The sequence below is a fragment of the Microchirus variegatus genome (assembly GCF_963457635.1).
Source record: "Microchirus variegatus genome assembly, chromosome: 4".
In the NCBI taxonomy this organism is placed as follows: Eukaryota; Metazoa; Chordata; class Actinopteri; order Pleuronectiformes; family Soleidae; genus Microchirus; species Microchirus variegatus.
Window position 1 is genome coordinate 19620734 of NC_139805.1, and position 27725 is coordinate 19648458.

A 27725-nucleotide genomic window follows, 5' to 3' on the forward strand; every position below is an offset into this window, starting at 1 on the left:
ATAAAAGAATGATAATGAAAGTGATTGCTCAATTCCATGAAGACATGGAAGAAAACATTGCCTTGTGTCTCAGCCAGGGGTTTGAGAGCTGATTAACATAAATGCTTAGGCCTACTAGACCTGATTATTTAGTCTGAGTTGAGCTGTCCAGATGGTGAACAGCAAGAGAAAGAATTCAAAATGGACACTCTCTTGTGCGAGCTGCCTCGATGAATGAGATGCATTGAGAGTTATGGAATAATCAATACCATGTTGGTATTGGGGTGAATAAACGTTGTACTGTGGACTTGTTTCTGCATTATGATGAATCTGAACGTATGTCTGCTGGTATGGGGCAGTGAGTTGTAGAGGCTTCCCTTTGTCTTTTGGCCTTTGGATGTTATGATTTGTATTTTCTCGTATAACGTGTCTGCGTTGATGCGTCTGTCACTTTTTGTTCTTTCTCATTTCTGGACATGGCATAAACTCAAATGCTTCCAGAAGGGTCCACAATTTCAAAATCTCCCTTTCCTTCTTTCATCCATGCTCTTTTCTGTGTCACCACTGATGTCATTGTTGATCATGTTTCCAATACTGGATCTGTTGAGACCCTAACCCTCAAATTCAGTTTGAAGGAGATCAGAACACTTTCGTTCTTGCAATATTGTAAAATTAACAATTCAAGTCCTTATTAAAATATACTGTACGCCATTGGATTGGATTATAGTTAAACAGAAGTTCAAAAGACAAATTAAACTGATTCATCACATCATGCGCTTGTTTTAAACGGAGCACAAACTAGTTGAGTTGACTGGTGGGTCCTTAAATACTTGATTAGGCCATGGGTCAGCTCATAGTGGTGAAGGAATTATTATGCGTCAAAAGGTTGTTTATAAAATTTAAGAAAAAAGGGAATATTTGACTCCCGCTACCCAGTTGAAAACATTTAAAATAAAACAAAAGGGTTAATTAATGAAGGTTAAGTAGACCTGCTATCATCATGAATGTGATGTACATGTGGGCCTACAGCTACAGCAAGTCCATGTCTTTTTTCCATAGAAAAAGACACCAACTGAATGTAATACAAAGGTGTACATGCTTATATTGACGTGAACTTTATGTTAATTATCAAATACAAACATGCACATTTTCAGGCATTGACTTCCGTTCATTTGGACAGCCTTTACAAAGCGATATCCCTAAGATTAATGGTTAAGGTTGCCTTATGCCTAACCTTAACCAAACCACAATTCAAATCAACTTCTTCAGTTTTTGGTACAGTATGTTATGTGTTTCTTGCATTTCCAGTAGGAAAAGTCCAAAAATAACCAGCCAGAAAAACGTCACTCCCTTGTGACTGCTGTTTCTTGGAAAATGTATGTATTTATAATTTTTTTTTCAAAACATCCCAAACAACATTGATTGTCCTGAGACAATGACACAGACACATTGGCATTGTTTAAGAAATGCATTTTAATTTAGGAAATCACATACAATTGGATTATTTAACATGACATTAGTCAATGCATTTCTCTGTAACCTGTGTTGAGTGCATTTGCATTTTAGTCTGACAATACTGCAAAGCAAATTCTGCAAACACAAAAGGGCTGTAAAACTGTTAATTACCCCAGATTAGATAAGATCAACCTTCAATGTGTAATTTCCCTCAGATTAGCAATGTTTAAATTTACCTTAAATGAAGGTGGGTGGCTCATGTTGGTTGTGTTATTGGAAAACAATATTAGGGGCTTTTAGGCATGGTTGGTAAAGCTATTGATGGCTTGTGGCCAGGATGCTAACTTAAACAGTCAAAGCTGGATTTGTGAATATAAGTAAACAAAAAAAAATGGAATGTGGTTTGTGCCCCACTGTTCTAACTAACTCGGCATGTAAATACTAAATCAGCTTCAGTTACAGCTATGAGAAATGTACATTGTAGGCTCATGTAGGCTTTTCCAACACTGTTTTAACTTTTCATAGCTTCATATATGCAGCCTTTCTAGTCTTTCTCACACCTTTTCATGGACATAGGTGACTTGTGAAAAGAAAAATTGCACAAAAGAAGAAAAGACAAAGTAAAAAGTGCTGCAGGCAGTGCAAGAAGCACTGGAATGTTGTTGGTGTTTGACATTCTTCTCCCCCCCCTCTGTTCAACCTCTCTATATCTCTATTCCCCTCTCTCCCGCCTGCTCTCGATCTCTTTTACACACATGCACTCAAAACATACCCATGCTGTGTGAGCCATGATTTTCTCTAATACTAATTCTGTGCAGATCAAGTGAATGGGACCACTAAGTCCACTGCTCTGTGAGAAACTGTGATTACGGCCTGTCGTGGATGCAGTGTGGACAGTAGGCAGTGCTTACTTTGTGCTTTCCTCAACCCATAGTTGAATGGGTTAACAAACATTCATTCATATATTTCCAACTGTTTTATCCTGCAAATGAAGGTGGCAGGGAGCTAGAGTCAATCCCAGCTGACGTAGGGCGAGAGGCGGGGTACACCCTGGACAGGTCGCCAGTCCATCGCAGGGCCGACACACAGAGATGAACAACCATTCACTCTGACACCTATGGTCAATTTGGAGTGTCCAATTAACCTCTGCATGTTTTTGGACTGTGGGGGGAAGTCAGAGTATCTAGAGAAACCCCCCCCCCCCACACACACAAAGAGGTTGAGCTGGGATTCCTACTGCCGACCTTCATGCTGTCAGGCAGCAGTGTTGGCCACTACTCCGCCGTGTGGCCTAGGTTAATAAACAGTGGTCAGTTATTTGTAAATAATAAATGACTGTACATTAGTGACACACTGATTATATTAACCTATTAAAACAATGAGAGTCTTACCTGAAAAAGCTCAAACCTTATCTCACTTCAAACTTTGCCTTCTGCCTGGTTTGGTTGACATGCGCCGTCTGTTGGTATAAATCTAGAGCTGCAACTAGGGCTGAACGATTATGGAAAATAATCTAATTGCGATTTTTCGTGCCAATATTGCGATTGCGATGCGATTATTTTTTAAAGGTCTTAATCTTCTGTATTATTATTATAGCTTGTCTATTAACAAAGACAAGCAATACATCATAAGTATGGCCAATACTATATTACATTAAAAATAAACTGTTCTTTCCTGGAAGACAGACCTCTGTTATGATGACATGAGGTGATGCATGAATAGATGATTTTTATTTAACTACTTCAATCACAATAGCATATTTGGAACTTACAAACATCTGAACATAAAGTGCTGACAAGGAACCCTGGTGTTAAAATGATAGTCAGTCACAATTCACATAAAGTGCAGATTGCATATATATATATATATATATATATATATATATATATATATATATATATACACACATATTTATAAAAATATGTGGCTTTACCACACTCAGTTTTTTGACATCTGTGAACTGCTAGACAGTCATTAAATATAATAATAATAATAATAAATAAATAAATAAAATATACACACAACCCGTTTTGAAGTGCGTTCATATGGCGTAACTAGGGATGGGAATTTTAGACTTTTTTTTTTTTTTTTTAACAGCAGCGGCAACCGCAGCAATGCGGGGGTGGAAACTAACTATTCTACAGTGTACTACGTCGTTTTAGGCTCAAAAACTGTCCATTATTGAACATCAAAACAGCGATAATAAAAATGAGGGTCAAAAAAAAAAGCGGAGCAGAGAGAACCTCTCCGCTGGCACAGGTGTGTCTCCAGACGGCTCAGGTTTTTGAACCTGCGCTTGTTGTGTCCACCCCCGTTCTTCACATTAGCGCAAGCTCGTTCGCACTACACACGCGCACACACACACACGCTTGGACACGCACAGTCACTGAACAGCTGTTCGGACAGCGGCCGAAGCTCCATAGTCACCTTACCGACCCGCCCTCACCTATTCCATTCACAAAAACGGGCCGTGACTCGTCCTCCGCAACGCGCGCATGTGAGAGCGCAGGGAGCAGAGTGATCAGAGTGCAGCGTCTGTGGTTAGACGATCTCGTTCATTATATTTATATCACATGTTTTACACGCGCATGTCACGTGAACAGCGTATAATCGCAGCCTTTGCGGTTAGAAAATTGCACTTGATCATATCGCGATATTATCGCAAATGCGATATATCGTTCAGCCCTAGCTGCAACTAACTATTATTTTGGTAATCGATTAATCTGTCGATTATTTTCTCGATTAATCGATGAATCGTTTGGTCAGAAAATGTCAGAAAATGTTAAAAAAAACGTTGATCAGTGTTTGTCAAAGCTGGAAATGATATGTTCTCGAATGTCTTGTTTTGTTCACAAACCAAAATTATTCACTTTGAATGATTTCTTTGTTATGTGGAGCAAATAAACCAAGAAAATATGCACTTTTAAGAAGCTAAAACAATCATAAATCTTGTTTTAATCATGAAAAATGCTTAAAACCGATTATCGATTATCAAAATAGTTGCCGATTAATTTAGTAATCGATTAATAATCGATTCATGGATTAATCGTTTCAGCTCTATATAAATCGTAAATACACATCATGTGAGATCCACAGGAATTATGCACAAATTTAACCAAACAGACATGTTTATTAACTAAATTATTTACGTCAATTGTTCTACTCACAGTTATAAATGAACATCCTTAGTTTTTGGTTCCATCTTGCCTCTCCATATTGATGTGGGCATCACTTGTGTTCGTGTTTCTTGTTTGCAGTATTTGGAAAAAGTTCATCAACAAAGCTGTCTGAAAATATCTGCTCGAGTCTATAATTTCGATCAAATACTTGCTAACCACTTAGACAAAGATGGCACCGTGTCCTGTAGCGTTTTCACAACAAGAGCCTGCCAGATGTTTGGTGGTTTGAAAAGTTTTAATTTGAAAGTTAGTTTTGAATTGGCAGAATCGTAAAAACTTCACAGTAAAGATCAAGCACGATAAGTGGTTGTGCTTACAAAAGTTTTTCTAATGTTCTATTTTTAAACCTTTCAATGTTGTGCACCACAGTTTGGGCAATGGCAAAAACGTTTGACCTCACCCTGAGCACAACCACACATTTGCAGGCCACAACAAAGATCCCCTGCTGTGATGGGGGTAGTGGAAAATCTCATTGTAATCAAAACATAACATGCAACAGCACAGCTTTGGCATGGTATCCTCTTTGAAGAAAAATCCAAATTTTAAATTGACATGAGAGATTTACAAAAGGTGGTCTGAAAATGCTAATATATGTGAGTTTTAAAGTAAAAACGTAAAGCACAATGAAGCTAGCTGATAAGTGTTGATGTAGAAACATTGTTATCATTGTTCTGATTAGCACACAGATACAGCAGTCCACTGTTGTATCTGAATATGAATCGGATTGTTGAGGAAGCGTAGGTTCCATCTTTGTGGCACACGACGTGTGTGATTGTGTTATCCCCAGGGAGTGGGCTTGAGATCGGTCGCATAAATTTCCCCCAGTGCAGTTGGCCGACATGCGTGTGTGTATCTATTTGCGTGTGTGTACGTATTGCATTGTGGACACAAACCGACAAAGGCCAGCGTTTGTGCCGTCCATAGTTTTGTTGCATCTGACCCAAGCTGGAGCCTGGTGTGAAATGTGCTTTATCTGCACCACGTTTCGCCCCGTGCTCTGAAGACAAAGATATTTATTGAGCTGCCTACAACTCTGCATTATTTACTGACCACCAGCTCTACCCACTGCTTTGTGGCTGTTATTTATGTGGCTTAAGACGCTTTCTGCGTGGCGCCCTCAAAGGTTTCCCTTTAGCCCTTTAGTTTCCTTCTTATCTCTTCCTGTGTTCTTCAGTGTGCTCATCATGCCTTCTCCACCCTTCTGATTAGTAGTGTAGTTAAAAAGCCAGGCCTCCATGTGTTCCTGCCCCATGCGCGTTGGTTGGAGTGGGAGTGAGAGTTGTAAATAATGTGTGGAACTGTATGACTCAGTGGGTGGGTGTGTCTGTGGGACTGTACCCCAGATGTGTCTTGATTTCCATGCACACATGAGCACAATGTGCAATGTAGTCATAAACCTATAGACACAATGTGATAATGACGTTGGAGTTGAAAGGTAAACTGTAGTTTTTTAGCCTCTTTGCTTCACCATGCCAATATACTAACCATACCTGCTTGGTCAGTTTGTTCAGTGAGTTTAATCCTCACAGTAAATACCAGTATACCACCCTGCATCAGAGGGAGTGAGACAGGCCAAATCAGGCTGTAGATTTAAAAAGTTTTGCATTTCACAGAAAGACTTCACTCAAAGTGTATTAACGGCGTTCACTAGATTTTTACACTTGTAGGAAGACATTTTTATTGCAAGAGAGACACAGCTGTGTTAAAATACAGTTTAAGTTGTAGTGTGTGTGTGTGTGTGTGTGTGTGTGGACAAATATAAACAAACACCTGCTACATTCAAACCATTGACAAATGGGTTCACACAATGCTGATTAAGTCTATCAGCTCCTCTCAACTCTCTCTGAGTGATTCTCTCACTATAGCGATGTTTTGTGTTTTCGTGTCTGTGGGGACATTCCTGTACTGCACACAGAATGATGCATTTGCTTGACGACTGGTGGATGCAACGTGGGAACACAAACCGCTCTAGTGCTAGTAAAAAACAAAAAGGCTGCATACAGTTGGACAGCAGAGGTTCAGCACAGGAGCTTTAAACAGTAAAATGTGTCCAGTAAATAAAACAACATGGGCTGTGGTCAGACACTCACTCACTTACTTTGTCATTTTTAACCACCTGTGTAAGAATATGAAATGGTTATGCTTTTCATAGATGTCATCGATACTACTGAAACTCACTAATTGTGTGATATCATAGTATTTTCCCTATTTTGCATGATCATAATGCAAAATGTCATCACAGTATGGTTCACTGGCCTGAAAGCCAGTGCATTCATAATATGAGAACACTGTTCTGTGAAAATGCTGTATGATATTTTTCATCTGTTCATGTTTGTATCATTGCAACAAAATTATTTGAATGAAACAAAAGCGTTAGGATATGAACGAGCCAGGGAAAGTCCCTACATTCAGCTTGTCAAATCTGCACTCCATATTTTAACACACACACATATTTTATACTCATTCCAATCTGATTTTCTTCAAACGAGAGTGCTTTATAACTTTTGTGCTAGGCAGTGCTTTTCTGTTTAATGTTTCTGACTGCAGGTGTAACCACAGACTCCAGGTGTACCCACTGACTGCCCACAGTCTCCAGGTGTACCCACTGACTGCGCAATGGGTCACTTTAAAGAATTTATTGGAAATTAATAAGTTCAAAAATGAATATGTCCTGATAAAGGTTTGAGAGACCAACTTGGTACTCTAGAGTAATCTGCCACATGTTTGGTATTTCCTAGTTTCTGAGGGCACTGGTATGTTTCTTGCTTTGAGTCACCACTTACAAACTGAAACGGACCCGAGAGACTTCAGCTTTAAAGCCCAAGCGTAGTTTGTCTGTTCAGTTCCTCTGCTGTTTGTGTGGGCCTGCTTCCCTCAGGGTAGTAGTGTTTAGTTTGAGCCTCGTCTCCCTCCTTCCATGCTGAGCTAAGGGTATTTTATTGCAGGTTACCATGACAACTTGTTAGCCAGCTGGATATAAAGGCTTGTACAGCAATTCCAGGAAATGGGGTTACTTCCTCACTCATTGCGAACAACTTCCTGCCCTCCGCTCTATGGGATGCATGCCAGGGCTCAGGGACACCTCTTCGTGTGTAGGCTTTGTCTGTACTTTCAGAATTACTTCCCCATCTCAATCCACAGCTATTAGCTCAAAGCCCATCTATCTCTCTCCCTCCCTCACCCTTTCTCTTTCTTCCTCTTTGACAGTCTTTCTTTTCTTCTCATGACATGGCTGTAACCCTCCTGGGACCTGCTTTGGTGTCACTAACACAACAGTGGCGAGTGCTGAGGGAGGACCCAGCGTAATGCCAGCAGAGCACAAACAACCACATTGCTCCTTTCATTTTTTTCCTGTCTAGACCATCAAGGGCTGTGATTTCTGTCTTCTCTTCACGTACTTACACTTGGAAATTAGTGTTTTCAGTTCTCACTGGTTTTCACAGTTAAGTTTAGACTTATTTTTAACATAATGTCACAGCGTAGAAGTAGTTGTCGTTGCTGTCTTTCCCACCAGTTTACAAAATTCACAATACTCCTTGCTGTTTGGAAAAAGGCCTCTAGAATGATTTTGGCCATGTGAACTTGAATGATACATGTGTGATAGAAAGTGTGCTGTATATGGATGTGTGAGTGAATGGGTATGATTGGCAAAATTATAGTGTGAAGCAGCTGTGAGTGGTCATCAAGACTCGAAAAGTGCTGTATAAATACAGACAATTAAACAGAAAATAAAAAGTTAAATGGAGAGAACAACAAAAAAGCTTCTTATTTTGTAAAAGAGTCTGTCTGTGCAATACAATTAAAATTGGAGCCGTTAGAAATAACTAGCACAAAATTGGAGATTCAACAGACTATTTGAGTCATGTCATTATTACAGCTCATTATCATTGGACTGTAAAATCTAAGAAAGGTAAGCTATTTGTTGAAGTACCAGTATTAGTCAAATTTGGTCATTAGCACAATTTTCTGATGATGATGATGATGCAAGTCAGTTGAACAAGTTGAGCCAGTCATTAAACAACGATGGGTTACTTATCCTGCATCCAATGCTGAACCTTGTGGCTCGGTTAGGTTATCTCAGGTGAACATGTCTGTCTTGATTGATAAAGAGCAACGTTTTTTTTTACTGTCCAAAATGTGCACTCGTCTGATGAAGTGCCAAGTTAAACAAGTGCTTAACGTTTTAGTTTGAGCCTTGAGGGAAAGTGAGCCTAGTTTCCCTCAAGGCTCATTTTAAACTACCACAAATGCTGATATTGTTTGTGTCCTTATTTTATGAGGGCATTACCATCTTTAAAAAAAATAAAACGGTTCCCTAATCTCACACGTGGGGCTTCATACAGAGTAACATGCATTTCTAGCCTCACCTGGAAACTAACTGGAGACCTTGTAGTTCACTTGGATCATTTTATCCTTATTTCCTTATTTAGGAGTTTTCTTGTCAAGAGCAATACATGACATTAATGTTTTCCTACAAATGTCACAGCAGATGCCACAATGTCAAGTTCTTGAATGTCCTGTTTCCACCAGCCATTATCCCGTGTATTGTTTTTGACCTTTTTAGACCTGTTTTTATTCTTCTTAACAACAGAGTGAGTAGCTTTCGCTCTCTCTCTGCCCTCTCTGCTTAAACTTCAAGCAAATAGAAGCCTCTCCTTTTTGTTGATACAAAGCAAAAAAAAATCATAACAGTGAACAACCCCCACCCACCCATCCATCCATCAACCATCCGAATCGGCATATAAGATTAACAAATATTTAACATAAAGGAGGAAGTGAGGACACACTAACGTAGATCACACAGTCAGCCAGGAGGGAAACACGGGAACACTCAGCAGGAATGAAAACAAAAAATCAATAAATAGACAGCAATAATGATACTACAAACAATATTATTCTCACAAGCCTAGTAAAGAGGGCGTGCTTATGAAATAAAGTGCACTTAAGCGAGCCGTGTTCTGCATCTGTGTAGATTCTCATTCATCCAGGTCATAGTTAATTGCTACAAGTCCAGCTGCTGCTGATTCCAGATCTACGGACTTGTCGATCTTTCACTACAGTTTCGACATCTTCATCTTCTGTTGCATAAGTAACAAACACAACACATCCGGTGCCTGTTTCTAAGTAGGGGCAATCTTTATTTCCACTCGTTTCATTTTTCTGATGTAGTTGTGAAACCTTTGACGCATGACTTCATGCTGGAGAGTCCAAGCATGTAATTGACCACAGAGGAGTATTTACGTAATAGGGCATCGATTGTTTATGGTCATTTTCAACCACACACACAGACACACTCCCTGTGTGATTAACAGAGATGTGGATATTTTCTGGCATACACACTGACCTTGTCAGGACCAGTTGTCCTCATGGAGACCAAAATGTCCTCATAAGGTATAATTGGTAAAGTTTAGGGCAGCGGTTTGAATTGTGGTTAGATAGGTTGGGGTGACGCATTAACTGGTTACGGTTAAGGTTAAAGGGATAGTTTGGAATTTTGGACATAAGACCTATTTTCCAACTCAGCCGGTGTGATGGAGACGTTTTCAAGAAATTTCATTCAGTTCTTCTTGTTGCCGAGTTCGCTGGTGCTATGGCTAGCACAAGTCAATGGTACCTGCTAGCATGGCATTAGAAACACTCATACTGACTCCACAGTGCACCTGAGGCAAATCAATTGTAATGGTATGAGTGTTTCTAATGCCATGCTAGCAGGTACCATTGACTTGCTCTAGCCAAAGCACCAGCGAACTCGGCAACTAGAACTGAATGAAATTTCATGAAAACATCTCCAGACGTCTCCATCACACCGGCTGAGTTGGAAAATAGGTCTTATGTCCAAAATTCCGAACTATCACTTTAAGTACGAGGCTTTTTTTGCGCTATTCAAATGACTGGAATTTAATGCACTGACCTAAGATGAATAGCTGGGGAAATGTCTGTGTGTATACATGTCTTCTCTTGTACAATGTCAATAAAGGCTTTCTATTCTACTATTACACACACACACACACACACACACACACACACACACACACACACACACACACACACACACACACACACACACACACACACACACACACACACACACACACACACACACACACACACACACACACACACACACACACACACACACATACATTGCATGCCCCTTTGTGATCAAACTAAGTGGGGATTTTGATCACAAAGGGTCCAAACAATGGAAATTATCTGGTCAGGTAACTGCTGTGTGTGTTTTCTCTGGGCTCTCACCCTCCGGCTGTAGTTTCACTGTTGACTTTGTCGATCTGGTCTTATCGAGGCTCTCATTCCTGGACATTGTTTCCGTCCGCGGTTCGCTGATAGTGAAGTGTGAGAACAGCTAGGTAGAGAAGATGCAAGGTTATTGATAGGAGCTCGAGTTAGAAGATAATTGTTCAGTCATTTCAAAGTGTGTGAACCAGGATTTTGTACCCGATTGTTGTACCTGCACTGGGGGTTTGGGAGCAGTGTGTCAGTGTGGTGATGATTGATAATTGTGACTGGCCAATGTCAAAGTATGTTAAAGTATTTAAGTGGGGTAAAAGTAGAGAGACTACCCCAGATCTGGTAAAATCATTGACTCTGTAATGTGTCTGGCATTACGACAGCATGTATGGGAAGCTCGTCAAACCAGTCAGGGGACGTCAGCAGCCTTTTCCGGTCTCTGCTCTCTTGCTTCAAATCTTACACTCCCTGTCTGATGAATTAGTCTTTTCAGCTCTCTTTTCTCCTCCCCCTCAGCCATTCTTTTTTTCTTTTTTTGCAATTGTCTGCTCTTTGCTAGACAATTGTGCCATTTCCTTTTTGCCAGGTTTTTTTTTCTTCTTCAAACATTTAAGCAGATTTTGTTGAAGTTTAAATGTCCACATCATAGTTTGAACAGCACATTCATTGTCTGCATTGTGACATTATATATTTTCCTGATTCTCGTGTACTGACTCAAATCAAGTGTGCACACTGTGTGTCAGCTCCGCACAGAAGTAGTCCAAAAATAGCATAGTATTTTCTGTGCTCTCTTGTAATGCAGCAGTAGTCTGACACCCACTCACACTTTATTGCAGTGGTGGTCTGTGCAAGTATGCACATACAGGCGTGTGTGCGTGCGTGTGCGCATACTTGTTGGGATCAGTAATTTCACAGTGGTTTATGTATGGTATCCCCATGTCTAATGGACTATGTCTGTCAGGCTGCCTCTAAGGCATTAGTCTGCTCTCACTCTTGGATCATACCAGTCCAGATGCTCATCACTGTACATGTAGAACTTAAAACAAAAAAAAGTTAAAAACTTACGACACCTCAAGACTAATTTCAAGTATGTTTGAACTCCTGAAGTACTGTAACATTTAAGTGGAACTTTGATTAATCTAGGTGCAGGAAGTAACACTACTGCTTAGCTGAGCACACTTCCTGTAATGCAATGACTCTTTTGTGAAGAGTGTGGCGTTTTTCTTCGAAATCAGCTGACCTACCCTCAGTTCTGTAAAAAGAGCAGTGTTCTGCAGAGTTGCAATACATCACATAACCACTTAAACATGTGAGGTGATACAGTAAAAATTACCACAGCAGCATTTAATTCAATCCAGTTGATAAAGTTTCTCACAGTGACAGTAGTTTCCCCTCATTTTACTATCATATCACATTGATAAATAAAGACTGAGAACACCACTCTTCTGTTCCGCATGTTGGGCCAGCATGGTGTGTGAGAACACTTAAGCCATGTGTCTCTGACGCCTTGAAAACTGCACAATAGCTTATGTGTCTGACTTGGAGTGTCTCATAGATAGTTGATAGTTGGGTTTTGTTGTCTTCATCAGTGCTCCTTTCTATCTGCTTGCCCATCCAGTCGCCCTTTGGCGACCACTTTCTGGCTTTGCATAGTTGCCTAAAAAGGTGATGAACCCTTTGCATCATTTGTCTATATTAATGAAGAGAAGGAGAAAAGCCTCCACCATGTGGTGCTTTCTCTCAGAGGGTTTGGGTGTGTGAACCCTGAATGATTGATTTTATTTGGTCAAATAGTATTTTTATTTTTAGCCATATGATGCCTCATAATATAGCATCACGGTGTCTCATCATGCCTAGACCCAGCAAGTTCCAGCAAGTGAATCATTAAATCCAGTTTTAATAAAGTGTGCACAACCAACAGATTTTGGCAATGTACAATCTGTATCATGTGGGATGGAGCGTTCACAGAATCCAGGGTTTGGTTCAAATCTTGGTTTTGGGGTCACAGTTTTATTTTGGGTTAGAAATACCATACATCAGCATCAGATCAATAGCCCAATAATCTATCATTTACAGAACAACAAAAAAAATCTGACATTCATGTCATGCAATCATGCAAAAACTGAAAGAATATGGCAGCTTAATTCGACACATCATTGCTGCATTTACACATGCTTGTCATATCATTTATTTGGCAAAAAGATTAACAACTGTTTGCCTTCTAGGTAAGAATATACACACGTATTCAAATTTTAATTAAAAGAATAGTTTGTTGTCTTAAATGATCCTGCTTGTTGTTTAGTGGTTGTTTGCCGACAGAGAGAAAACGTCAGGAAAGTAGATCGTCAGAGAGTTGATGACGGGTATAAAAATAATCAAATATGATTGTTGGACATGTAACCAGACGTTGCATGCCATGAACAAAACCAAACGAGCGATACACATTTACCCTGAACCATAAGAAATGCACCAGATTTTTTTTTACTGAACTGTTCAACCCCTAATATCTTTGCAGTTTAACCTCTAATCAACATATAATCCACGTAGTATGTGAAAACATGTATTTTATTTGTTTATTTAATTGTTTGATATGCCTCGCGAGCAATGCAATACTTAATGGGTGTACTTGATGAATTGTCTCTCCGATTTCTAATTTCTTTAACTTCGTCTTTTTTTTTCCTCTTGCAGCTCTGCAATGTATGGATGATAAGGCGCCGTGTGTCAACAACGCTACATGTCTGACCTTTACGAATGGCACTGAATACTGCAGGTAAGATTGACTCAGGCTTTTCATTTCAAATTATGCGGTCATCCACTGCAACAACAGTGTGCACAAATTGATGGAAACCCCATAAGTCCATTGTGAGATGTGAAAAAGGGTTTTTAGCTCAACCTCAGCCTGTTCACAGGACCATGTGGTTTTGCTCTGGCACGAAAGAAGGAATAAAAGACTGCTCTGTCTAACAAAGTACACAAGTTCTGGGAACAATACCAATGCACACATTTCAATCTCACAAGATCTTTTTCTGGTCATTTAGGGGGTTTTGTTACATACTCTCTGGTTGCTATAGAACTGATAACTCTAGGGATTTTTCATATTTTTTACTGATTTGTCGTAGCAGGGGGAATCACTAAAATGAGGAAACATTTTTATTACATGAGAAAGTATCCTGTTCAAACTGATGTGAAAGAAGTCCCTCCTGAACTTGGCTGCCTGAATGAAAATCATCGCCGGATATTAATTGTTACCACACACTTCCAGCCTTTTGTGCCTTGGCAAGTTCCATATTGGTTGGGGAAACTTGTAATAACCTGTCAATAATCCACCTCTAACGTGCACGAGAGAACAGTGGCCTCTGTAATGTATGCCTTCCATTTCTGACAGCTTAGTATAGTTTGTAATTAAGACTAAGTGGTCTTACAAATGCACTGCCACTCCCGAGCCAAATTCCCGATGAGAAATGCACACATAGCTGGTTCATGAACCTGATCATATTTCATCAAATGTGATGTGAATCACTGTGCGTGTCTGTTCCCAGAGCTTTTGGAATTTCAACACTCTGCGACTGCTTCTGTAAAAAAAATAGTGAAGGGGAAAAGCAACGCTTCATAAGTGTTTGGAATTTTTTCTGTTTAATTGAAGGTCAGAGAGATACTCTACTGCAGATGCTCAGAGGGTTATTGCTGTGCGTCATCTGCATGTGTGGCATTACTGTGAATGTTTATTGACGTTATTATCTGCTTTTGCATTGCTCTTGGGCACAACAGTAACATGTAGCAGGTACATACAGCTGAAACTGTGAGGCTGGCAGTTGATTTTTATAGATGATTGCTTGAGACAAGAGCATGATAGCATCTTGAAACGATAGCACTGCACACAGCTCTACTATGCAATAACAGAGAAAAAACACCATGTGCCTTTGAAACAACGCTCAAAATATATAGCATTTATATATTTTACTTTTATTTTACCATATTTTAAAGCGGACCTGACCGGAAGTTCCAATTAATGCTGTTTTTTTGGTGTGTATCTGCGACATTACCTCGTTTATGAAGCCCTGGAGGTTCGAAACAAGCAGTTAAGCCACTGCTGAGAACACTGTGAAAAACCTGGTCCGGTTATGTAAACAGCATTTCTCCTGAACAGCAGATCCTCCTGGTACGGGCACTAGTCTGGGCAAATCCGTTTGCGTACATTGTACCGCAGAAGAAGAACGTTCGTTGTGGAGGTGTTTCACTTGCGACAGTGTCTTCTAACTCTGGGTCCAACTCCGGGTCAACATCATAAAAGGGAGTGTGGCGGGGAGTCTCGATGAAGCTATTTTTAAACATTGTTAAAACAATGTTTTGATAATGAGTAGCAGTGCATCCACCATTCCAGAGGGGGAGCTGTGCTCTGAGAGCTAATTACGTCATTTCTGGGTATTGGCCAATCACAAGACAGTTGGGAAGGCTCTACGCTGGCTGGCCAATCACAACACAGTCTGTCTTCTGGGGGTGAGATTTCTGTCTGAAACACTGCAGCTGACGAGAACTTCAGTGAGGAGAGATTCATATCGGCTCATTTACAGCAACTAGGAGGTTTTTGACCATAAAAACAAGTTAATGTATGCAAGTAGACCTCCATAACTAACATATATGTGCAACAGGACCACTCTATGTGAGCTTTAAATTTCAACTGTAAATACCAACCTCACATTTGTAATTTTTGCAGAGAAAACTAAAATAATTTTTGCTGCGGGCTGGCACTATTGGATTCTATTTGACCTTACTCTCACTCTCTGTCTCTGTCTCCATTCCAGACCATTAAGTCAGTAATTTTTTATCTGAATTGAATGATGATTGTGAAGATTAAAGAAAGACAGTGTAGAGGCCTCTTGCCCAGGAGACACACACACACACACACACACACACACACACACACACACACACACACACACACACACACACACACACACACACACACACACACACACACACACACACACACACACACACACACACACACACACACACACACACTCACACACACAGAGGAGTCTTCCAGTTTAGAAGAGTCAGCTGACAGAGCGCAGGCCCACTGTTAGGCTTGTTATCTACTCGGTTCGATTTTTCTACAATGTGGAGGCAAACAAGAACAGTACACACAAACACACACACACAAGTGTGTCTGGTCTTGTCTGCACAGCAAGGATCATCAACTGGCGCCCACCCAAAAGCTTCAAATCCAGCCCGCGACTTAATTCCAAAAAAGAAAAGAATGTCTTGTGGTCTAGGGTTGGATGATTGAAGAATATATTGGGTATCGCTCCTTTTTGCTAATTTAATTGTCTGCTTCCTGAGGATTCAGTTATAATCTGAGCTTTGTAACGAATATAGGCTGAGATTGAGAGAGTATAATACTGAATGGCAGTGGGTCAAATATTTTCAATCAATAAATTTAATAACATTTCATTTATGACATAAGAAAAATGACGAGCTGCTTCTTCCAAATGGGTTTGTGACTAGTGTGCACTCATAGGTCTCACCCATAATAATCTGGTCTCAGCCCATCAACCCACAATCACGCAGTTAGTCCGATTTTTACAGCTCGTTGAAGGAATTATATCTGTATAGCCCTGTTGATTATGTTCTGTGTGTTGCTTACAGCCAAAGGGACAAGCAGTTCAGCGTGCAGCACACATTAACAAACAAACAACAGCCATTCATTCATTCATTAATGGGAAACACCCTTCAAATAAATGTTAACGTTGTGAATACTGTCGTCACATAGTGTAATAATGAAGCATTTAACAATGTTGATTTTACTTTGTTTATGTTCAAAAAGGAGGGCAAACTTGCCACGCTCATTGAACATTTGCTTTACGAGATCTTATTTTCACATGTCCTTGATTCACATTTGTTTTTATTTCATTGTCTCAACAGAAAGCTTAAAACTAACAGACTTCTCGGTCAAAAAAGAAGGCAAAAAAAATCAAAACTACAACAAATTATTTGGCCAAAATGTAAAGTTTTTACTGAATGTCCAGCCCCCAAAGAGTTTGTCAAGAACAATTCTGTCAAAGGCTTATTGTGTTAAAATTTAATAATTCTATCACATGCATCCTGTCAGACCCTGAATTAATGCAGTTGTATCTTTTTTACAACACTACCGTTCAAAAGTTTGGGATCACTTGGAAATGTCCTTATCATTTTGAAGGAAAAGCAATTTTTCAATGAATATAACATTAAATGAATCAGAAATACACTCTTTACATTGTTAATGTGGTAAACGACTATTCTCGCTGCAAATGTCTGTTTTTTTAATGGAATATGTACATATGTGTATAGAGGCCCATTTCCTGTGTTCTACATTGTGTTTGCTAATGGCGTTAGAAGGCTATTGGATGATTATAAAACCCGTGAAAACCCTTGTGCAATGATGTTAGCACAGCTGAAAACAGTTTAGCTGGTTCTTTGACGAAAGGGCAAAATTATTATTTGGAATAAAAATCATTATTTCTAATCTTGTCAATGTCTTGACTATATTTTCTATTCATTTTGCAACTCTTTTGATGAATAAAAGTGTGACTTTTAATGGAAAACACAAACAAATTGTATAGGTGACCCCAAACTTTTGAACGGTACAGTATAGTTGAGTTTTATATATGACGAGAGGAAGGCTATTCTCAGGCTAATCATCATCACAAATACAGGTGAGGACATGACTGATGTGACTCAATAATTTGCTTCAAAGCTTTGTTTTGATTGGCTTCAGAATGAGCTTCTGTGTCTATGTTTCCGCTTTGAGCACTTCCTCTGCAGATTTCCCATACATCCTGGAAAGTTTGAAAAATGCGACAACTGAGTATGAATCTATTTTTCCATTGTTTAATGCCCTTTTTAGATGTTTTTTATCAGACAGGGAAAAGGAAATCATTTAACATTTTGATCTCTGTGTCTGTTTATAGTAGGGCTGAACTATTTTGAACAAATATCAAATTGTGTTTATTTTGACAGGGATTGCGATATGATTCCCGATATCAGACGGAATGGTAATGTTTACATCATATTTAAAATGATTATTGTGTGATTTTTGTTCAGATCTGAGACAAACAAAGATGATCTCTTCAGTCCGTAGAATAAAATGTGGAGACAATAATTCATTTCGACCCACATTTTGGCTTTGACAAATATTTTGCCTACTGCGATTTGAAAATTACCCGATTTTGATGAATTGTTCAGCCCTACTTGACAATATTTCCTATTTAACAATTCAAAACTATTTGAAAATGTCTGTGAAAATAGTTGTTTGAAAGCACAGATGTCTCAGGAATGTTGTGTACATGGGAGAGGTTGAGAGGGCTGGTTGTAGAGAAGCTGTCTAACCGGTGACTCTGCAAGCCATCGGCTCAGGGTGTGAGAAATAGTTGTGTTTTGTCTTTCTATCAGTTATTGTCTACATAGTTGTAACTTGCTGGAGGGAGATAGTGACTGAGAGCACAGAAACACTGGTGTCTAGGTAGCGGTTTCTGGAGGGGGTGGGTGTGAATCACCCCTTTGCTGCGTTGTAATGCCACTATTCCTTAAAATGCAGCAATTTTAAGAGTTTATCTACCCGATTATCAACACGTGAAGCAAACTTTGTGATGCTTCTTTGCATTCAAGTTAAAGTTAAAACCACATTTAAACCACTCCTGTGCTTGATCAAAGAATGCGTTCCCAAAGGTTATGCCAAAACCTGATCTCCCTAGATGGTTGGCTCCAGTTTAGGCCACAAACCCTGTTCCCTATGATAAAATGGATCGAACAAAACATGAATAAACAAGTAAATAAAATGTCAAAACGACTTGATACGAGTTATGTCTCGTCATGTTCAGGAGGACAGCTGACATTGTCAGTGACAGTTCTTCTACATCGCTACTAGAATCTCGCTTTCAGTGTCATCACCAAGGAAAGGATTTGTTATTTATTTTATCACACCATTGTCATTTATAAGAACATGTTGATGATTAGTGTGCAGTGTTATTAGATCAAACAAACAAGGTTATTTTATAGGGATATATTTCATTTTAATCCCAAATGCCAGCAAGTCTGTGTATATATTGCTTTGTCAACATTGTTTGCTTTAGTGTATGTTTGCATTGTGTGTTAAAAATGGGCTTTGCAGTTAAAGGTGCAGTGTAACGGAAGATCACTCCTAACACTCACCGTATCGAGCATAGAGGGTCTGGACTGATACAGACAGACATGTTTGGAATCCGAAGCTATTTTTCATAAAATGGACACAGAGAATAGCAAAATAATGGAATGGAAAGCTCTGTTACATGAAGTCGGACTTGCTGAGTTAATTTATAAGCAGTCTATGAAGATCTCATGTTTTCAAGATCTCCATTTTTCGCAGTCTCGCTCTTTTGTTTATATATATATATATATATATATATATAAAAATGCTTTTCATCATTGTGAGGGGAGAGTGTTACAGTGCTGTGCAGACCTGTTGCTGAGTGACAGGTAGAATTTGCCTGCTGGGCAGACAGAGGAAGAGAAAGGACCAAAAGAAAAGAGGATGTCTCTTTTAAGGTAATTTGAGGAGGAATACCTTGGAGCACAAGTCCTAACTAATGATGAGAGAGCAGCGCTGAGGGGGGAAGGGAGAGGACCAGAGTAGAAAAAGGAGTGTAATTTTCCTCTTGTTATGCCTTCTTCATCAAACTGTCACTCATCCATCCAAGCCTCACTCCCTCCCACTGCTGCAAGGGCTGAGATGTCTGTGAACACAACTCACCTGGCCTCTTAATCCTTATTCCACAACCCAGACCTATCACCACAAATGCAATCATTTCTTTTTCTTTAACCATCACTTAATTTGTCTCTGACATTAGTTTTTTTTGTCATCTTCACCTTTTACCCTTATCAGTCATATGATCTTTTAATTCATCTGGGTTTGAACATTTCCATTATAGTGGTATTTTTTTTGTTTTTTTTGCTGAAAATGTTTCTTTCTAACGCCCACTAACATCTGGCTTTTGTCTGCAGTCGGGAAAGGATACAATTGGCATTCACTGGCAGCGGTGGAAACACGACACCTGGAGAAACATGCTCATTTCAGCCATATTTTGGCTGTGCAACATTAGGACGAGCTGCATTGTTCAGGCAGCAAACTAAAATGGTTCATGCATTGCTGAATTTGAAAGAGGGACCAGTGATTTGGGGCGACCACGGTAGAGCGAGTTGCCTTTCAACACGAAGGATGTGGGTTCGATTCCCGGCACTCCGAGTCTACATATAGGTGTGCTGTATGAAAATGTGAGTGAATGGGTCGTGTAAAGCAGCTTTGATTGGCCATCAAGACTAGAAAAGCGCTATATAAATACAGACATTTACAATGATAAGAGTTTCTTTGTGTACAGGGACCGTGTGTGTGTGTGTGTGTGTGTGTGTGTGTGTGTGTGTGTGTGTGTGTGTGTGTGTGTGTGTGTGTGTGTGTGTGTGTGTGTGTGTGTGTGTGTGTGTGTGTGTGTGTGTGTGTGTGTGTGTGTGTGTGTGTGTGTGTGTGTGTGTGTGTGTGTGTGTGTGTGTGTGTGTGTGTGTGTGTGTGTGTGTGTGTGTGTGTGTGTGTGTGTGTGTGTGTGTGTGTGTGTGTGTGTGTGTGTGTGTGTGTGTGTGTGTGTGTGTGTGTGTGTGTGTGTGTGTGTGTGTGTGTGTGTGTGTGTGTGTGTGTGTGTGTGTGAATAGTAGGAGGCACCTTGAGCCTGGGGGCAAGTTCACATCAGCCCTGTTTCCACTATTTGGTCCAGTTTGCTTTTGAGTGTTTTCTCATCTGCTTTACTATTTTGTAGCATACAGTTATGCATGTGTCATGAAATTGTGGTGCAGCTTGGAATTTTATACTTTGGCTGCAGTTCCGTCATGAGATCTGTGATTTCGTAACACCACGCAAATGCTGAAACCAGTAAATGTCTTTTAAGTTGCTCCATAAGTTAACAAAAATATATTCAACTAAATTGTATCTCTTTTATTTTATAAATAACTTAGTTATTTATTATTATTTCAGCACTAGCGCCAAATCATTAGCCTGCGAGCAGACTTGACTCTCTCTCTCTTCAAGGATCTTCACGATGAAATAAACAGACATATAAACAAACAAATGAAGGGTAAAATACACAGACCGCATGCTGTTTCGAGGCCTGGAAGCTCAACCCTTACTCTCAGAAAGAGGAAGCCTTCCGAAACGGTGAGGAATGTAGCAACCAGACCATAAACCCACATTCATTGAGGTGATAAGTATCTCTCTGTCACACAGTGATGGTGACACTGTACCTCTGCTTTGTCATATGGTCGAAGTGTACTACACATTACCCCTCTTTGACAAGTATGAGCTTTAGCCCTCCTTCCCTTGATCAAGCATTAATAAAGTTGAATTTATGATTGGATAATTAGCAAGCATCAATGAAATACAATAAAGAAATACTCAAAACACACTCCGTTTTGTTCAAGCAGGTATTTGAAATAAAGACAAAAACCAATATTAGCAGATAGCAAATATCTTTGGGTGGCTTCAAGTAATGTTATGAAAGAAAAAAAGTCACTATTTAACAAAACAATAGAAATCCGGTTAACGTGACCTTCATAGAGTGTTTCTAAATCTGTTGTTCTTCACTTTGCTTAGAGGAGACCAGCACATGAAACTCTTAAAGGCCGGCAGACCTATTTTTGGTGATTCCGCTTAAAACGACCGCAGAACCAGGATAATGACAGAACAACATAGTAAGATGGGCAGAAGACGTTTTCAGAGTGTAAATGTGTCCCGTGCTTTCTCAGTTGACTCTTTATGAACATGTTTCTAAACATAGCTTGAAAGTTTACCACATGGCTCTAGTTTAGACTCCACCCTGCGCTGTGCTCCTTTATTCTGTCTGCACTGATGCTTCGGTGTCTGTCTGCCCTGCTTCCTTTTCTCTTACAATACCTCGTTGTTGTTGCTTTTTCGTGACTTTTATTTCCACCTTAGTGCAATTGGTTAACTTTGTCCACCTTCCTCTTTTCTGTCATGTGTTTTTTTCTTTTGTCTCTGTAATTTCGACATCTCTCCCCTTCTCTTTGATGTTGTTTTTGCTTTCTCTCTTCTTAACTATGAAAGAGTAAAGAAACAAAACAGTGATGGGAAGTGAGTTACCATGCAAAAAAAAAAACACACCTCCAACTCACAAAAGCTACATTGTTACTGATGAATATTTAAGTAATAGATTCATCGTTTCCATCCTGCCAAAGAAAAACCCATAATTAAACCTTTACTTCTAAGTATAGGTGCATTTTATTTTTCCAGTGTAGAACAGATCTCTTTTACCCGTGGCACCCACTGCTTTGTGGGCTAAACTGGTACACTACTGCTAGTCACACACAAGACCTGTTCAACACTGTGGGAAAAGCAAGAAAATATCTTTCAAAAACTCACTATCCATTTCCATGGTTAGGTGTAAGTCTGAACAAGTCTTTAATATTGATTTATAAAGACATAGGCATGAATATTTCAGTTTTGCGGAAATGGCCCACATGTACAAGCTTGATTTGAACAACCTACAATTATCCAGAAATGGATAGAAACACTCTGATGTCTCAGATTTGCTCACAGCTATGGCTATTTATAGTGTAGGCACCAACAGTTTATTACATGCACCTGGAAACCATCTTCATCGTCTTCATATTGGTGATAAATCTATTGAACTCTAATAAAAGTGACTTAATATAAATAGCTTTTTATTTCAGTATTGAATGGTAATTGGGGAAATTGGGAATCGGCCTTAACAAACAATGATTTAAGCAGCTGTTTTAACTGCGTGATGTTGTCCAGGCGGTTTTGTCCACTGTGTGAAAAGTGAACCAAACCAAATGAAGGTGTGAAAATGAGTCCCCCCCCCCCCCATCCGGCTGTGAATTTTCATCTGTTCTTCAGGAAAATTAGTTCTTTGCAACAACTCTGTCCCAATCCCAGCATTCATTGGTTTTTACAACATTGCATTACACAGACTTTTCACCTAAATGCAAAATCAACTTTTTAATAAGTTTAATCCTTATATTTGGGACTCTGGAGGACCTACCAGTCGCCAAAGTGTGAAAAAAGATGACTCACTCATGTTTTGTGGTCCTCCTCAGTCGAAGTACAGGAGATAAAACATGCGATGTTGACTTCGGTGCTCCTTGGGATGACACAAGGCGCAAAATTCCTGGGATTATTGTTTCGCGGAGTTCCGCTTTGTCCGTAAAACACGTGAGAGTGCTGGCGAGGGCAATGGCATCTGAAAACCGGAAGTCCGTAAAAAGTTCTATTCTTGGCTCCGCAGTGCAGAGGCCTACACAGACATCCAGCCTCAGAGGATTTATCTGTCCAGGGGATACATGTTATATATGACGGCAATGTGCCTGCTAGAGCCTGCAAATTATCACTTTTCCAAATGCTAACTGCTGTTAGCTCCCAGTAGCTTAATGCAAGTAATGTGGTATTTGACGTTATAGTCTAAATAGCAGAAGATTTTATGAATTTAAACTACATTTTCTACCATTCTGGACAAGTTTCACTGCACTTCGCTTTTCTTAAAAAGGTCTATTGTTTGCTACAATACTATCCTTAAACCTCTGATTTACCCCCGCCGCTGCTGAGCCATGTATAAGCTGCAGTAAAGATAATATTGTGCCTTTAAATTTGACTTGGAACATACAGTACATGCATGTACACCGCACAGTGAATAGGCCATCTATGCACCAGCCAAGCGAGGGAGTGATTCAGAGATTGAAATAAGAGCTGGTTCATGCTCTCCCTCTTTCCCTCTCTCTTGTCGTTTTTTTCTGTGGCTATGGCTGCAGGGGGAAGCATGATGGAGTTATTAGGCTTTGCTGAGACTAGAATAGCAGCTTGGGGAGGAGGTATGTATAGTTGACGAAAGAAGGAGAGGTCGGAGGAGGAGACAATTGACACGGAAAAGGGACGCTGAATTGAGAGTAGGAGTAGAAAGAGGAGCCTGGGACACAGGAATTAAAAAATCGAGGAGGTTCGGTACATAACATGAATGAGTGAGGATCATCCCTCCCCTCCCTGCTTATTGAAGCCTCCACAGACAGCCAGGACAGGCAGAGGTCAGCACATGATGGTGAAGGAGGAGGAGAAGAGAGAAAATGAAGAGAGAGGGGGTGCAGAGAAAGAGCAAGGAGGGGAGAAGGTGCATGAGACGGGGGCGCTAATGTGAACCAGCTGTAGAAACCTGAAACCCCGGGAGTGGGGTAGAAATGAGAAGTGGAGGAGTGAGAAATGGAGGGAAAGAAGGGCTGCAGGAAACTTCACAGAGCAAGAGAAAGATGTAGAAAAGACGAGGGGGGAAAAAAAGTCTTCATGGAGCAAAACAAAGAATCCCATAGATGAGTTTGGCTGCATAAACCCTCTCTGCAGTGTTGTTCATGAAAGCAGAGCTGACTGTGTGTGTTTAAGTTTCTGAGCACATTCGTCTTGAGTGCAAAAGCTGGCTCTTTTTTTTTTTCTGTGTAAGTTTGCCAGAAGAATGAGACTTCTCCCTGGGTTGTATTCAGCGAGAGTCAGCGGGTTATCTCTTCTCCGCTAAGCTACCCCTCCCCGACAATAATGTGAATCATGCACAGCTTTGTTTGTGTTCCTCAAGTCCTGGTGATACAGCCAGTGGCTAATAATGAGCTCTCTATCTCGTAGTGAAACCTGAAGGACAGAGTTGGTATCGTTTTCTGACGCTGTAGCATTTTGGTTCTGTCAACACTGGTTAGAAAAGCACTTTAAGATTTTTTGACAACCTAAGAGAGCAGAGGTTTTGAGTTGCCAGGCGGTTTCACAACAGTAAAATAAAAAGTCACAAAGTCATGTTTATTCCAAACTCAAATGACTGAAAGAATAGACTAAGGTATTACAACAAAGCACATGTTTCAAATGTCCCCTTTCTCTCACTGAAGTGGTTATTCTGGACTATGCATCTCATGTTACCTTTAGATTTAAAGGTGAAAATGTGTGAAATGTTCCCAGTGAAATGTAAACCTGGCGTTAACCTGGACATGGTGTGCTTTGTGAGGCAGCCTGCTAATGTGATGTATGTTAGAGGGCAGAGAGCTGTGTCATTACTCTCGGATAGGGGCAGAGAGGTTGTCCGGTAGAAAAAAAAAGAAGAAAAAGAGCAGCACTAATTCCCAGACAGGCCTTCTTGTTGAGATAACATGACAAAGTTGTGTTTGTTTAGAGTGGCTCGGTGGGCATCTTTGTGATTGTGTATTTATGTGTGTGTTAGGCATACATTTGTGGGTGTGCTTGGAGTCGCAGTGTTGCTACATATACTGTACATCTTTTAGAGGTCAATCAATAAAGATTGATGAAATTTTTATTATCCTTGATTTTTTTTTGGTAGAGAATACATGAACCATGTATTTAAATGCCAAAATAATATTCTTTATTGTGTTGTTGACACCAAATCCCATGATCAGACAATGATGTGTTGGTCATGATTAAATAACATTCAGTAAGCTCACAAAAGTTTTATGCAAGCTTTATTCAACTGAAGAAAATAGTACATTTGATGAAGCTGTGACAAATTCTGTTCTTTTTTTTTCTTTTTAAACTATTCGTTGACTTTTAAAAATGAATAAAATCACACACACACACAAATGTAGAAATAATGATGCCTGAACGCTGTAATTGATGAATTTATCATGCTTCACTTAGTACCACCAGGATCAATGAATATAAATACTGCCAGAGCTATTGTTTACTTGAAGTAAGTTTAAGAAAAATGTCTTGTCTCAAAAATAGAAAATTGTAGTGCTCATTGTAGCGTTTGTTGTGGTTAATGAATACAAATTAGATGTCTCATGTTGATTTTATCAACTGTACATGTGGGACTTTTGTTGGTAGATGGTGCTCTCTATATTTGAAGAGACAGTAAATGGATGACTCACATCATACCATTATCACACATGTGATTGATCTGTGAAACCTCTGCCTGGCGTGATTCATGACTCTCCTTCGACTTTCCCATGCACTCACAATCTAATAACTTCAAGCTGCTTTGGGGTGGAGTGGCAAGTCATTAATAACAGTTCGTGAACATGAGCCCGAGTTTTGTATAACCCCATCTCCACTGTTTGTCTCAATTTCATATTAATAAAGTATGATTTTTAATAACACGTAGAAGATTAAACTGCACATGTCAGTTTCTGTGTATGCGTGTGTGTCGGATACTGTGAGCTGTACTCTGCTCTCCTATTATGTTACCTGAGCTCCTCTAGGGAGGTGGGTTTAGAGGCCTGTCTAAGAGGCGGCATGTCGCTCAGTCGCCCTCAGTCCCCAGACAGCGTGTCTGCCATGTGCCCTGCACACACACACACGTGAGAGTGAATGAATAAAATAGCATACACAGGAAATTACCTGACTATTAACATTTTAACTAAATAAGACCTCTGACCAAATACCATCACACACTAGAGAAGTGAAAGTGGGAGGGTCTGAGAACAAACAAAGGAATAGAAAGTGACGGAGGGAACATTGTCTCTGATTACATCCCGAGTGCACATGTTGTGTAATATTGTAGTTTCCTAACCACTGCTCAGCGCGCACACACAGTGAAAACACTTTGAAAAAATCAAAAGAACAAGGTGATGAATAAGTGAGTGGATGGAAGAACAGAGGCACCTGATTGGATAATTCCCAGATTGTAATCTGTATCTTTTCTAGTTCTTTGCTACTCATCCGTATTGGCATGCTGCGTGGCATTACTTTGCTTTTGGCAAGAATAGTGCTCACGTATGAAAACTTTTCTCAAGAATGTTGCTTGTGCTTCCCCCTTGTTGTTTTTAGTTTCTACCAAGCTTCAGTCAACAACTTCCAGATGACTCCACCTCACATCCTTCTGCTTTTGAACTTCTTCTTTGCCATCACTGACCTCACTTTAACCCTTCCATCGAGATTGGCTTTTCCCTTTTCTCTTAGCAGGGTTTCGTTTTGCAAATCATTTTCTTGACAACTCTGTCGCTGTGATGGCAATCCACCAAGGTGCGAACAGACCTGGTTGTTGCATAGTTCTCCTAAAACACACTCATTAGTAATGAAGACATATAAGTACGACCATTTACAACTTTCATTTGATTGTTATAACAGAGCTCTTAAGGCCTTTGCATATCAGAACAAAAAATGGCATGAAATTGGCACTACAAGATTTAGTAATAAGTTATAAAGGCCAGGAAAATTCAAAATAAAAAATCAGCATCTAGTTATGATAAGCTGATGCTTAGTCATTTTACTTAATACTACAGAGAAAGAGGATAAATACCTGGCTATGGAACATGGAAGAGGGGAGCTTACTTGATTCACAAGCTTACTTCACTGCTTCAGGACACACTGTAGGATGTTTGTCAGACAGTTAAAGGTTTGTGGTAGGTCCTGTTTGTTTGTAAACACTTCTAAATGTGGCATCAATAAAGTCTGGTGTGCAAAGGCAATTTGTACACCTCCTGTCAAAGCGCTCATTCGCTGCACTATCTATAGCGTCATACTGTATGTCTAATAGGAAAAAAGTAATTTAATGTTAATGAAATCAATAATTGCTTCCAACATGGTTCAGTAATTGAACTAAACAATTAGTCTTTCTTCACAACTACATATTTTGCTAATACTCCTCCTGGTGTGGTGCCTCACACACTGTTGTTTCGATAATTTTAGTGCAGTGATAAGACTGTATCAATAGTACTTCATCGGATAGTCTTTGATGCGTGTGTGTGTGTGTACTACAGGCATGTTGAGCAGATCTCTGCAGTACTTGTCTGATGTGGTACATTACAATACATTCATGGACCTGAAACTCACCCTTTTGTTGTGTGTGT

The 27725-nt window shown here is 39.8% G+C and overlaps 1 protein-coding gene across 1 annotated transcript in view; it reads left to right on the top strand.

Annotated features, from left to right (window-relative positions):
- notch2 (notch receptor 2) overlaps positions 1–27725 on the top strand; it is a 49505-nt gene that overhangs the window by 1764 nt on the left and 20016 nt on the right. Inside the window, exon 2 of the mRNA XM_083888523.1 lies at positions 13551–13632. Within this exon, the coding sequence (XP_083744649.1) occupies positions 13551–13632 (82 nt within the window). The remainder of the gene's footprint in view (positions 1–13550; positions 13633–27725) is intronic.